Here is a 14,714-nt window from a genome sequence, read left to right on the forward strand (position 1 = left end):
TCACTTCGCTTAATCGCACACCATCTCTGCTCAATCGCTACACCTTGATGGAGTGACAACCAACAGCCATATGTAATCAACGATGCCATTCCCGTTCCACACAACTTTTCGGCCAAAGCATTCGATCAATTCTTTACAATGGACAACAATATACCCATCAGCTGTGAACTTACATCTCTGGAGCTACTGAGCTCCATTCAGCCACACAAAAGACAATGCCTAGATAATGAAGATGAGGATGAGTCATCGGAATGTTACAAACCACCCCTGACAAACACTGAAAAAATTGACATGGTGGACAAACAATGTCGCTAAATCTAAGAACGCTTTACAGATGATCTATATTGGCCGGATTGGAGACAAGGGTTTATAAACAGTTTGCACAGAATAGAAAGCTTTGTTGTCAGTAAAACATGAAAAAGAAAAGGAAAAAAAAACAACCAAAAACAAAACAATACAAAAACCAATAAATATATAAATAAATAAAATAAAAATGAAGAAACAAACATTCTAATGAGGTTATGTCTTGAATATGACAGTCCCAAGCTCATAGAAAACCCAGAATGGAAGGTCCTACATGAATTGCACATGAAAATAGGGGCTTAGATGCTATTATTAGCTTCTCTGCTTAATCGAGACACTAAGCCGTACTCCTAAGGGTGTGCGATTAAGCAAAGTCGACTGTAATAATAATGAATATTTACATATTTTGTATCCTCATCTGATTCATTGATGAAAACGATGCACTTATAAAACTAATTTAAGTAATTTTATATATGGCCATTAACATGAATATTTTTCTTTAAAGTGTTTTTTTCCTTTTCTTTTTTTTATTCTAAATCTTTTAAAAAAATTTATCTGCTTTCTGGTTCTAAGAAAGACGGGAGGCCTGTGGGATGTGAGTGTGAGAGAAAGGGGAAGAGAGAGAGAGAGAGAGGAGAGAGAGAGAGAGAGAGAGAGAGAGAGAGAGAGAGAGAGAGAGAGAGAGAGAGAGAGAGAGAGAGAGAGAGAGAGGGAGAGAGAGAGAGGCTGGTTGTAATTTTAAAGTGTGCCCAGATTTGTAATAAATATAATTTATTCGTATCACTCTACTTCTTCTTAAAAGTTATTATTATTATTATTTCTTTAATTTCAAAAAGGTCTAAGTCTAGTTTATTTAAATCAATGTATTTGAAATGTTAATGTAATTGAGGACAAAACAGGAATAAAGGGTGGTCAAATATAAGTACTACGAGCCATCTTGGAATTTTTAAAATGAACCAATTTATCATCCATTTTCGTATTCACACTTGCCAAAAATAAAGACATTAAAAATCCTTTATGGTGTTGTGTGAGTGCTAAAATCTTTTCTATAGTGTGACAAAAACAAAACAACCCCCCCCCCCCCAAAGAAAATAAAATGTGATATGATCATTAGAAACTAAACAGACTTTACACAATATGTCAGCCTATTAGGAGATGGAAGACCACTTTTATCCTGTATGCATTCTCATTGAAAGCTAGTCTATTATGTACTATTACTATTATTACTGTTATATCAATTCTTTGTATGTTTCCTTTCTCTTTACTGTCGCAATTGGTGGTGGTGACATCAGATATATTAAGTTATAAAATAAACTAATATTCTTTTTCATTTTTGTTTGTTATTTTTTTTTTTTTTTAAAGCCTCTTTCAGTTTCAGTTTCAGACTGAGGTTTGGGTTCAAGGTAACCCGACTTACCTTGCAGTTTTTATCAAGACAGCAATAACAGTGATGCGACTTATTTTAAGTCCAAGTTAGAATAATGCTGTTTCTCCTTTCTTTGTGAAAATGGTTAGGTTTTGCAATTACAGTGCAGTTCACTAATGTCAACAGCTCAGGACCATGGAAGTTTGTTGACTTTAAGCGAGGTTGAGTGTATGCGGATTTAAGGGAAACGTATGTAACCACTTTAAGACAATCAGCTGGAGAAATGAACTCAACACAAAAAGTGGAAGTCTTTGTGTCTGAATTGTATGAGGCAAGTGGTGTCTTACTTATTACCAGCAAACAATCATGATCATGGTTGCCAGTTTTTTGGATCATGCCGGAATTCCGGTTTCGCGATATCTCAAAGTCAAATACCTCCGGTTTCAGTGTTTTGAGTAAATTTTTCAAAAAATGTTGAGGGAGTACCTCTGGTACTCTGTTCTTTGGCTTCCCTAGAGAGAGACAACTGTACTGTGAGTATTTCACTATGTATTATAAGATGGCTTTAAATCAATTTCCTCATTGTGTCAATATGTTTGCTGTGTAATCATTTAATAATGGTATAAAAACGGTGATGAAATAAGAGTAAAGTTTAGGTCGCATTTTCAATAGGAACATTTTCAGGTTTGGCAAAGTGTTGTTCATTGATATAGTAATAGTAATACTGGTTGTACTGGACTCAAATAGCATCCTACCTATCGAGTGATACAATAAGGCAGTGATAGTCTTTGAGTGGGTAGTGTGAGAGATAATTAAAATCATCAGGCAGGGTGTTTGTACAAACCCCCAACACATCCATTTTCCCCTTCTGTATTTCACACTTTGACTTAATGCCTCTTTATTCACGTATTGGTCAGTCTGTTTGATTTGAATTTAAGTTGATTTCCTGCTGTAACCAGGTTGATTTCTGTCTGTCTTGGAATGAGATAACTAGGTTTTGTCCTGGCACTGGCCAAAGGGGAAACAACCAAATGTATGGTATTACAGTGGAAACTCGCTTTAATGGGCTTGGTAGGACCAGCTGATGCCTGGGTTATTTCAGTCTTAAGAGTATATTCTACAAATTTCCCTTTGAAAAAGAATTACTCATCCCGTGAAAGAAAACATTACCATTTAAGAATATTCCTCTTGGCCTTACTAGGAGGACTCTGTGGAAGTGTCTAGGTGGGATTACAAAAGTGGTCTCAAATCCGACACCTGGATAAAATGCTGAATGAATCTACCACTTCTGTTTGTTTTGACCATTTACGGGTTAACATTAAAGTGACTGTTTTGAAGTCATAAAAATCATCTTTGTTCAAAACTAGAAGAAAAAAAATCGCATTCAGTCATAAGCAGTAAAACATTTATTTTATTATTCTTAATTTTGTAAGTATTTTTTGCATATAATTGAAATAAGATCACATGAGGCAGTAAATCAATTCGTTTTAAAATGAAAGCAGCGCCAGATATGACAACCAGTAAGCAAGTTTGAAAGGTGGAAAGTCATTGGCTTTTTAAAAGGGGTGTTTCTGTGATAAATAATTTAGATCCTCAAGATTGGTCAAGGCTGTTCATTTAACTCATTGTCTATACCAGACCTACATCAAGAGTGCTTCTTCAGTCTTGTCATTTACATTTTTTTTATATACTGTTCTGTTTTAAACCAAAAAAATAATAAAAAATAAAATAAACGATGCATAATCAAAATATTTATTGCATAAATTGAGTTGAAAATCCCGATTCTAATTTCTAAAAAACAAAAATGAATAGAACAGCTTAAAAAAAAAACAAAATAGCGATCTGGATGTTTTAAATGTTTTTTTGTTGTTGGCTAAAGAAGGTTTTTCAGCCCGAAACGTTCCGTGTTTGGTATTTTGTTCTTTTTTGAAGCTGTTATATTCATTTTAGTTTTAGTTTCTTACTTTTTACAGTCCACAACTTCTAGCAGCTTAATATCACTAATTTCGTGCATTTTGCTATTTGCCTTCAGGCTGTTAAGCATATAGAGTTGAAAGAAGCATAATTTTAAGAATAAAAATACATTAAAATATTTTAAAATGATAACAAGGGTAAAGGAAAAGGGAATACAATAAACAATCTATTGCACGCAAGTTTTAGCTTATTGTCAAAAAGAGATCAAATAAAGTAAAAAAGTATTGAATACACAAGGTAGAAGTTGAATTCATATCATAAGAATAAATACAGAACAGTATTATAAAGTGATTCCCGTTTTTTTGTTTTTGTTTTTTTACTATGTAATCCCATAAGTTATGGCATCTTGGTTCAAGTTCAAGATAACCTCTTATAATATAGCAAGATCTAGACCTGAGTCTCGATCAACCTCTTGTCTGAGTTCCAATGCGGTAAACCTTTCAAATTGAAGACCGAGAAAGGAGATGAGAAAATAATTCAGAATTCACGATGAAGTGAAAACTTACTTTTTTATCAAAAGAAAAAAAAAAAAAATTTCTTTTTCTGGAAATTAATTTGAATTATTCATATTTCACATTCACTGAAATTCCAGTGGGGTGACTCACTCTATAAGTTAAAGAGGGATATAATTAGAAGTAGCCTTTTTGCAATTATTTCCTAGAAGACTTGATGTTATCAAAGGAAATAACTGTCACAAAACTATAAATATTCTCTTTATAGTCCAAAGCCAATGAAGCAAAAATAACACATTATATGAAAGTAGACACTGAAATTATTAATTTACGTTATAGTTATAGTGGATGTTTCTAAAATGGTATGTGAATTAAAAATATATAACATACTGCCTGGTCAAAATTTTAATATGAAAATTTATATAATGACAATGGTATTAATAGATTCAGACAAAAATAATTTAACTCTCAAATAAAAATCTCAATCGTAACACAGGAATGTGTGAATCGATGTGTCGAAAAGTCGATAAACCAGTTTACTTACTTGTTGATCCTTCAGCAGATATTTCAGTTTAATTGGTTTGTTTTTCTTCCGGGTTTAAGATTTAAAAACTATGGATTGTAAACATTTATATACAGTGCAACCCCTGGATAACGACATTGCTCGGGACCCGAAAATTATGTCGTTATTCCAGGATTTTCAAGATGGCGGAAAAAGGGGGCATGGTGAGACCCATGAATACCTAACAGTGAGATACGCGGTCCAGTGCCTGAGAGAAGTCACGTCCAAAAACGTTAGAATGAGTCTTTCTCCTGTTTACTACAAAGGGTATAGATGCTATGCGCTTGGCTAAGAAACTCGCAACATTGCCATCCTGAAAAATAATGGACTAACACACATAACTATGTGTAACCTTGAACGTTTATAGTCTGGTTAATACAGTTTAGTGGGAATTACTTGTAATCATGAATGGCAAAAAACAATAACAAATACCTGAGTGATGTCAACTTCGTTCTATCTATACCAGTTTCGATTTCACTTTCAAATGTGCATTGTCTTTGTTTTGATCATAAGCATGCAGTACTTGAACGCCATTTAACAAAACTGAGAATAAAGCAGGAAAATCAATTGCCAATATGATAAATTCCCACAAGAACATAGATGCACACATCTAGTTTTGATTTTAATTAAAATGAAATCCATACAATACTGCTGGATGATATTTGAATACCGAGATTCTTTTTTAAGTGCACCAAAATTTACAAGCACTTAACAATTAATAGACCTAAATCTTGCGATATTAAAAAAAAACCAAGAAAACACATCCCCCCCTCCCCTCCCCCCACAAAAAACCCCAAACACTAGGTATTAATCACAATAAGATCAAATGTGGACTGATGTTTAACTGAACAACTGATTTTTCAAATGAAAATAATAAAGTGAAGGAGGCTGTTACTGCTTTCCCCGGCTATTCCAACATATTATGTATAAGACCATAAATATCCTTAATTGCCCCCATTGGACACGGCATTGCCTGATATCAGCTAACCGCAACTGACCTCAGACAGGTAGCTATCATGGACGGTTAATGGACCCCTGAGAGTACCATCCACTGATCAACTTCTTTTGCTGTGAGAAAGCTCAGATTCCATGCAGTGTAGTAAACACGCTTTCTGATTGGTCGGCAACAAAACGATCTCACTGGGAGTTGGGAGGGTGAAAAGCGTTTTTTATTGTTTATGAGTACGAGATGACGATGGTCGGGTATCAAACATCGGTTTCAAATGCAGTTTGTTGCTTTAAGGATGTCGCTAAACAGGGGTTTTACTGAAATGTATGTTGCTATTTGGGAGGTTTTATTAGTAATAATATACAGTGCAGTCCTGATAATTCGAATTGGGTGGGAAAAGCAAATGACTTCTATTTATCAGAATTCGATTTGTCTCCAAACAAGCCTAGACTGCTTGAGTAGAAAGCCAAGTTGTACAACAAAGAAAGAAAGACTACACATTGTTGTACCCTTGTTGTACACGTATGCTTTGACCCTGGCCAAGCCGTGCCCTGGCCCTTACACTTACAAGCTACACAATAGCACAGAGTAGTAGTTAACACTGCATGCTGTGTAGGCCCTCTACTTCTAGATCCATCGATCAATAAAGAAAGACAGCACAGAAGAGAAAGAGAAACGCGTGGAGTGGGGTGTGGCCTACTATGATCGTTCGTGCCGTGTATTGGTCAGCTTGTGGTTATCACTGTGTGTTAGATCTATTTATAACTAACCCCCTTTGTTAGCCCAGCGGCCAGCAGACCACAAGTTAGTCTTAGTGATGAGAGCGCGAGAAGGAGAGAGGGATGACGCGAGACAGCTGGTCAATTTGGAGAAAGAAGAGAGAGGGCGGGTGGGACGGAGAGGGAACAACACGCCATTACATGCCTCAGGGGTCTAGTTATTATTATTATTAGTATTAGTCAGCTCAGTCATTAAACGCGTGGGAGGGTGGATACGGAGAACAGGCAGTTCGTTATGACCTTCCAGAGTTTTTTTTTTAGTGATGGGCAAGCACTTGCACTTCGAATAAAGAGAATAACGACTGTTCGAATTCTAATTAACCATGAATATTTTATATAGAAAAAGAAGAAAATAATTCATTATATCGTATTTTCTTCGATTAAAAAAAATTTCGAATTATCTGGACTGGACTGTATAGCAAAAAATTCGGGGCCAGAGGTCATTGTTGCTATCCAGGGGTTGTCGTTATTCAGGGGTGTCGTTATCCAGAGGTTGCACTGTATATTTTTACTATTTCGTATGATTTCTGATACTGTGTAGTCCACTTTACAAAATATCAGGACTATTGATAAGAACGTTCTATGACTAAAAGCCATGAACTCTGAATTATAAATCAAGGCTTAATGAGACGAAATTCTTAAGACTGAAGCATTAAAAAAATGGTGGGTATAACTTTACAGTCATTAATTGATGAGATAGTACCAGTACCAGTGTACCACTTTGTGGTACAACCTGGTTTAAATATACAGTGAACAAGGAATGTTTTTTGCTTGTATACAATGAATAATGAGCAAACAAATTATAACAGCAGAATTTATCATGCAATTGACATGTTCTTTTTCTCTCTGTCTCTCTCCATCAGTATCTGTCTGTTCGTCTCTCGCTCTCTCTCCCTCTTTCTCTCTTCACCCCCGTTCTCTCTTTCTATCTGTATCTGTCTGTCTGTCTGTCTGTCTCTCTCTCTCTCTCTCTCCCCCCCCCCCCCCCCCCCCCCCCCCGTCTTATTCCTGCTCTTCTAGTTTTTATCATCTTCAGTCTAGTACAATAAAACATGGCCAAGGTTCACTTTATCCTCTTTTTATTGATCTTTTCTTCAACTTGAACGTAACTTCAATTGAGCTCAATCGTCCTGGAACAGTAAAATGGAGAAAGTTTGGATAAACAACGATAAATGTAGAGCTACAAAATTGATACTTTGGAAATTAATTAAAAAAAAAAAATAAATCAAGAATAGATATCTGCATGTCATCATAAAAACTGGTAATTGAAGGAAAGCAGCTTAGTTGCTCACAAACTGTTTTCTCCTCTTAATCCAGACAATGGTAAAGTCCTCTTATATTAGAGCGGGTTCCAACCTAACCTGGTCTACTCTTATTGGGGTTTTTTTCTTCTTGTTTTTCCTTTTCGGCACTGCTTTACTTTTGATACTTGCACATGCTAATAGTAATATTTTCTCCATCTACAATTTTTCTGGTCTTTCACACTGCCAGCTTATTCTATGATATATAGTTGTGACATTCACAATAAAAAATTAAAATTAATTTTTGATAATTTTCCAAAGTTTTTATATAATTTTACTCTACTAAATAGTTTTCTGCTTCTAAAATAATTCAATAAAATTAAATAAAGAGTGTAAATGTTTGCTAATTTTACAATGAAACATGGTATGCTGAACAGTAGGTCAGATCTGTATATATACCTAACTAACCAATACCAATGAATTGACCAAGGACCTGGTAAAATTGTGATCTATTGCTGGCTCAATCTGGCTCAAACCGTGAATGTCAGTGTGATAATCTACTAATCACATTGCCAGGCCATCAACTGTACACTATCTGAAAAAATAATGACAAAGGAACAGATGGTTCCATTCCATTTTGTTAAAAGTTTTATATTTGTGAAATATTGCTGATTAAAAAAAAATTTCTTACTGATTTGGCTCGAACACAATTTCATCGTTAGATATCAAGTCAAGTTACAACTTACCCATTCGTCTTCATCAACACCCTCTGCCAAGTCTTGAGGCATCGGCTCCTCTGAAATTTCCAATTTACCAACCATGGCGCTAAGAAGCTGTGGGTTAGAATAAAAATTCTAAGGAACATGCCCTATTTTGAAATGATAGCAGTAAACATGTAAAAGGAAAAAATAGATAGAGAGAGAGAGAGAGAGAGAGATAGAGAGAGAGAGAGAGAGAGAGAGAGAGAGAGAGAGAGAGAGAGAGAGAGAGAAAGAGTGAGAGAAGATAATGATCTAATTCTAAAAATATTATATTAAATGGTAGAAAAGAATGCGATGAACCAATCCAGTCTATTTTAGTATAAGAAGCTTGCAAAACAGGTCACATCAGTGTGAGGAAAAAAGAAGGCAGGAAACAACCCGCAGGATATTAGATTAAATGAAAGGAAAGACAGAAGGGACAAGTTCAGATTAAAATCAGTGGCCGTGAAGAATTCTAGCAGCAACACAAATGTACGGTATGTCAAATCTGCAGACAAAATGTCACACAAAAATACCTGCACTGTTTCTAAATACTCCTTTAGTCGGTGAGATAAGTTGAAAGTAAAATTCATACTGAATGAAAGAAGAAGCAGAAGAGGAAAGACAGGAAAAAGGTGAGAATAAGGAGGAGGAATAAAAAGAGAAGAATAAAGTGAGGATAAATTTAATACAGTGTTCTTCAGTTCTTTATTTGTGGTGTAATTCAAATGTCAGCAAACTATTGGTATTTGGTGTTACTAAGCAATTAATAATCTAATTTGAATAAAAACTGCAATTTCTCCTATTTATTTATTTTTTTTAAAAAAGCTTTTTTTAGAACTCAGATGGACCAGCCATATCAACTTATTTTAATTAAAATATCGATGATTGTGATGATTGTAATTCGAATACCTTTGCTACTGTTGGCGTAAAAAAAAAAAGAACTCAAAAAGAACAACAGTGCAAAGAAATACACAATTAATTTACAAATGAAAAAGAATAATGACAGGATATATTTAAGCAAATAGAGTTGAATTCTGTACTACTTTTATTCTTGGTGACAATAGATTAAATTCACAAAATCCTTCATGATAGATAGGGACAAACCATACCTCATCCTTCTTCTGTTCATCAGTCTTGTAGGTATCAACATTGTAACTCTCAAACTTCTTTGGCTTAGGAGCTTCCACTGGAGCTTCACTCACTAGAAAATAAATATAGACAAGATGATGATGGAAGTTTTATTATAGTCATCAACAAACTAAGCTGTGTACCAGGTAGCCACCTAATTATCCTCATAGTCATAGACATAAATGTTGTGTCTACAGACCTGCCAACCAACTGGCTAACCCAAATAGGGACATTTTAAGCGCACACGATTACTGACGTGGCTAAAGTGTTTGGAGATCTGTGTCTATCTTCAGTACTGAAGCTGCAACAATATGGATTGGATTGGATAGATATACAACTGGTCCCTTAACATATTGTGGCGAATTCATTATATTGCCAATAGTTCTTAGGTCAAAACATAGTATTATAGGCCCACTGAGTTTTGTTGTACAATGGTACTCACATGGTTGCATGTCAGCAGGTCTCAAAGACATAGTAGGTGCAGCCACATCTTTTCCATTAAGCCACTCCGATGCTGACATGGTAGGTTTCCATGTAATGGTAGTGTCAGGGAACAAATCGTCTTGGAAGTATTGGGGCTGGAAATGAAAAAAAAAAAGTATGAATACAAAATCAAGTCTTGATTTACTATCAATGATGAAGCAGTGTGAGTGAGAAAAGTCAATCTCTGAACAGTACATAAAATCAAAAGCCTTCATCAAATTAATAGGTTTAAATCAGATAATATCCAACAAGTGGTAGGGCACATTCTTTCCACATATATTACATTTGGCTGCGCCATAAGCATGATGAAAGAAACAGTACTATTATGACAATCTGTTACATATAAATCATGCCCTAAAAGTACTTTGTGATAGAAGTTATCATACAAATGGTTATGATCTGATTTGTTATGATCTCAGTGACAATTTTTTACCAAATTTAGATCCATATTGTAATCCAACCGGTTTTGCATTTTGAACATTAAAAGAATGTAAAATGGTATCTTAGCTTTGCTTATAATCCTACCCGACTGATAAGACTATGGTCTTCCCTTATTAGATGATTCCTGAGAAAATTACCTATTTATTATGTATTGATGGACCTGTTGCATTCCCCTTCAACAAATATCGAAACTATTCAATGCCAGAATGCTTCAACTTGAAATTATAATTTTCAAAGGAACAGGCAGCATTAGTCCTTAGGATCCATATTGCCTGAACTAGAGCTTATTCTGGGTTCTTTAAAGTTGAACTGACCGTAAAAATTGCTTTCAATTGTTTTAACAGGCACGTGTTTTCAATTGAATTTCAAACAGACCCAGCTACTGGGTTGTTAGAGAGGTCACTTACTCGAAATTGAAACATCCATTGCCCGCTCTTCTAATGGAGCTATCGGGACTCTCTTACAAAATGAACATGATAACATAATTTCAAAGTAATAACCTAACCTTGACCCTTGGTACAGTAAATGTCAAGGCCTCCACAGAGTTCGAAGTCAACCTCCAAGCCTTGGCAACTTCTATACTCCTGACATTACAAACTGTTTTTGAAAGGTAGCATACAGCCTGTGGGCGAAATAAAAACACATAAATTCTTAGTCTGTGACCAGCCATGTCACAATAATAGCTAGTCGATATATATGATGAATGATAATTCTAATTGACACTCTAAACAAAAAGTATATATTTTTTTTCTGGCCAATGTGATGCCTTTCTTGATCCTTATGTTTGACAATAATACAACTGTACTCATACCAAGATCGGATAAACTACAGAGGGAAAATGGCATTCAAGCACTAATTACGATCAAAACAATGAAATAATGCCTCGAAGCAGTAACACATAACTTGTAAGCCCTTTGACATCAGGGTTAGAATAAACTTTCTATCATAGTTGCGACATGCCTAATTATATTAAGTGGTATGCGCTTCACATTGAGGTCTAACCAAGCCCCCTTTTGTCATCATCTTGGTAATTCTGGGATGATGACATGATTTCCACAGTCTTATTCAGGGGTTACATTGTATGGCCTGGTTCCACAAATAGCGTGGAATAGGGTATGGGGCCACTGACAAGCACCTTTCAATATTTCCTCTCAAGGGCCAACCTCCCGTTGACATGGTTTTAAATGTTTTACAGCCTTGCGACACACTAAGGTCATATCAGCACCAGTAAAATTGAATAAAATGAGATATTAAAAAAACAAAAATCTAGAAAAACAAGTAAAAGCACCCAAGAAAAAACAAGACAAAGAGGAAATGTTCAAATAGGGAACAGAAGTATATTCCAAGAATTCAATGTAAGTGTGGTTTGAAATCATCTATAAATCTAATCCAGACATCAACACAAGATCCATTTAAGTGGATCACACTCAAATGTTCAAAACCAAATATATAACTACCAGTTCATAACAGAAAGATGATTTACAATGAGAAAAAAAAAATATCTCCAAAACTAACACTATACATTTAACTGTTTCCCTCTCAGCCAACAACTCCGGAAAGGGCCAGGACAAAACTAACTAATTGCATTCCAAGACAAAGGAAGAAAGCAACCAAGAAAACAGATATAGGGGGATGGAAGACACAGCAAGTGACCTCCTGCCCACCATTGGAGGTCAAAAGACTTCCCCCAGTCAAATTAACCTTTAGAAAGCTGAAGAAGTTGCTCAAGGCAGCTATACATTATACATAGAGAGCGGTGAAAGACCTATGTGCATCCATCAAGGAAATGATGACGGTCTAAAGTTATGCTTTCCATGTACATAATTATTAACACTTTCAACTTTTGCACAGTAGACCATACCTGGTGAAGAGTTTCTATTCTAAATGGCGCACATTCCGTCAGATAAGGTTCCTCATCAAATACATCCACAACCTTTAGTGTTCTCTCTCCCTGGATCAAGACAAGAAAATAAATTAATTAAAAAAAAGAAAATAATAAATAAATAAATAAATAAATAATAATAATAATGATAATATAATAATAATAATAATAATAATAATAATAATAATAATAATAATAATAATAATAATAATAATAATAATAATAATAATAATAATATCAATAATAATAATAATAATAATAATAATAATGAGCATGGGTGAAAGTTCGCCGGAAAAATCCGGCATGGCCGGATTTTTATTTTTGAAAAAGAGGTCTCGCCGTTTTTTTTTGTCTGGCCGGAATTCGAAAATGAAAAAAAACGGCAACTGTATAATAATATAATTAACCGCACTTCTATTTTTTCCTCTTATTGGTAGTTGCAGGATTTTTTTTTCTGAGCACCTGCCTTTGCAGGATTAATATCATTGAGTAACTTTCACCCATGATAATGAGATTGATGACAAAGAAGATAGTGAATATGATAATGGTGATGATTATAGTACTGACACTAATAATAATAATCGATGATTCTTTAAAAGACATTTACAATTGATATAAAACAAATTCAATTTGATTATTTAACAACATACTCACTCTTGATGAAAGATAGAGTAGAGAGCAATCGGGGTCATAGTACGGAACTAATATAGATGGAGATGTATCCATTTCAATTGTATCGAGACACTTCAGGTTTGATGAGTCATAGATCTTAATTTCTTGCACTGATGCTCTGATTTTTGAGAAAGGATGATAAGGTACATCATTTTTGAGATGCAAGTTTATAAATGTCAGGATCTATAAAGTTATCTGAATGAATTCCCCATGCTCAATGCTTCATTGATTTCTCCACCAGCAATATGGACCCAATTTTCCAGTATGGACAGTAAGCCTATTACTATTAGGCTTCTTTGTGTAATAACACACTTTCATTACATGTAGTGACAGTTTTGATTCAGAAATGTTCTATGTTATGTATATTGATCTTATAAGAATACAGACAAACTTCTCATAGTTGTACCCAGCAATCTCAATTCAGACTCCCTTTATAAGAATTTAACACAGCATTTTGTCTAATAAGAATATTGTTTGTTTGTTTTTAAAGGTTTTATGGCGCTTGCAACACATTTAGGTCATATCAGCGCCAGTAAAAAGGAAGAAAATGATATAGTAAAACGTTCTAAAATTACAATTTAAGTACCAAAGAAAAAGTAATATAAAGGAAAATTAGTTCAATTAGGGAACAGATGTAGATTCCAAGCGCACACTGACAATGTACTTAGTTTGAGATCACATAAATGTCTCATCCTGACTCAAGCACAGGTCCCCACTAAGTGGAACACACTCAAATGTTTTCAAATCATATATATGTAAAACAATAATAATACACATCATGAGACACCAACAAAGGAGAACAAACAATTGAATGACATGACAAGCCCTTTCATCCATAAAAGTCCAAGTAAGTTATGATGGACAAACGGTTTACATCTAGCAACAATGTTCAGGATGGATAAATCCGATAAGTATAAAGGGCTGTTAATTTTCCTGACAGTTTCTGCATTACAAATCTGTAATGATGTTTGCTGTCCACATTAACAAATGTCTGCCTTGTATATGATAAATAAATCGAAAAAATAGAACTGTAAGTCAATGAGTGTTCGACGTACTTAGGTGTCTTTAAACATAGGTTGACTGTTTATAATTATAAATGAGGACAGAAAATTGACACTCTCTTGTTTCAAATTCAAGAAATTTTGATAAAAATCCATGGGTTGAAAGTTTTATGAAACCTATGACGCAACTTCAAATACAGAAACAATCCAATCAAAAGGAAAAAAAATATCACTATTATTATTAACTCTTAAAATTCTTATTGGAATGTGAAAGTCAAACTAACTTGCCAAAGCCGGATACAACCAAATATTTGTCCTTCTGAGCCCACACAATTCGAGCACCTCTCTGTCCCTCTGGACCGTCTCCTTCCTGCAGTTTGGAATAATATAATTAGGTAAGAAATCAGATAAAATGGTTTTATTTTGTAAAGCATTTTAGGATTTTTCCATGTGATCCCCACTACACTTTCCAATTAAAATCCCTTGATTTAACAATATTGTGTACCCTGTTATCATTATCATATAATGGCAGTTATCCCACATTCAAACATGACAAGTGATGTAAATACTGGAATGCTGAGAGTTAACTCATTCACTCTACATAATCTTTAAACCAGTCACTCTAGAGAAAACTCAAAGACCACACTTTTAATAAAGACAAATCTAAACAAATGATAAAGCAATATCACGTTATTTCATAGAATCCCACATTGTTATTCATAGCAAAACATATGTGAA

General features: G+C 34.6%; 1 protein-coding gene across 1 annotated transcript in view; it reads right to left on the reverse strand.

The window, feature by feature from the left end:
- Positions 1-3,060: 3,060 nt before the first annotated feature.
- The window catches only part of LOC144970261 (coronin-7-like), a 35,390-nt gene continuing 23,736 nt past the window's right edge, over positions 3,061-14,714 (reverse strand). Inside the window, exons 21-28 of the mRNA XM_078909714.1 lie at positions 14,261-14,346; positions 12,958-13,093; positions 12,283-12,372; positions 10,927-11,043; positions 9,940-10,075; positions 9,479-9,570; positions 8,373-8,459; positions 3,061-7,515 (exon numbers count right to left, since the gene is read on the reverse strand). Coding sequence (XP_078765840.1) covers positions 7,507-7,515; positions 8,373-8,459; positions 9,479-9,570; positions 9,940-10,075; positions 10,927-11,043; positions 12,283-12,372; positions 12,958-13,093; positions 14,261-14,346 — 753 coding nt within the window. The 3' untranslated portion in view covers positions 3,061-7,506. The remainder of the gene's footprint in view (positions 7,516-8,372; positions 8,460-9,478; positions 9,571-9,939; positions 10,076-10,926; positions 11,044-12,282; positions 12,373-12,957; positions 13,094-14,260; positions 14,347-14,714) is intronic.

Source organism: Berghia stephanieae, chromosome 4, assembly GCF_034508935.2.
Source record: "Berghia stephanieae isolate SIO BIC M18660-M18661 chromosome 4, UCSD_Bste_1.3, whole genome shotgun sequence".
NCBI classification, from domain to species: domain Eukaryota; kingdom Metazoa; phylum Mollusca; class Gastropoda; order Nudibranchia; family Aeolidiidae; genus Berghia; species Berghia stephanieae.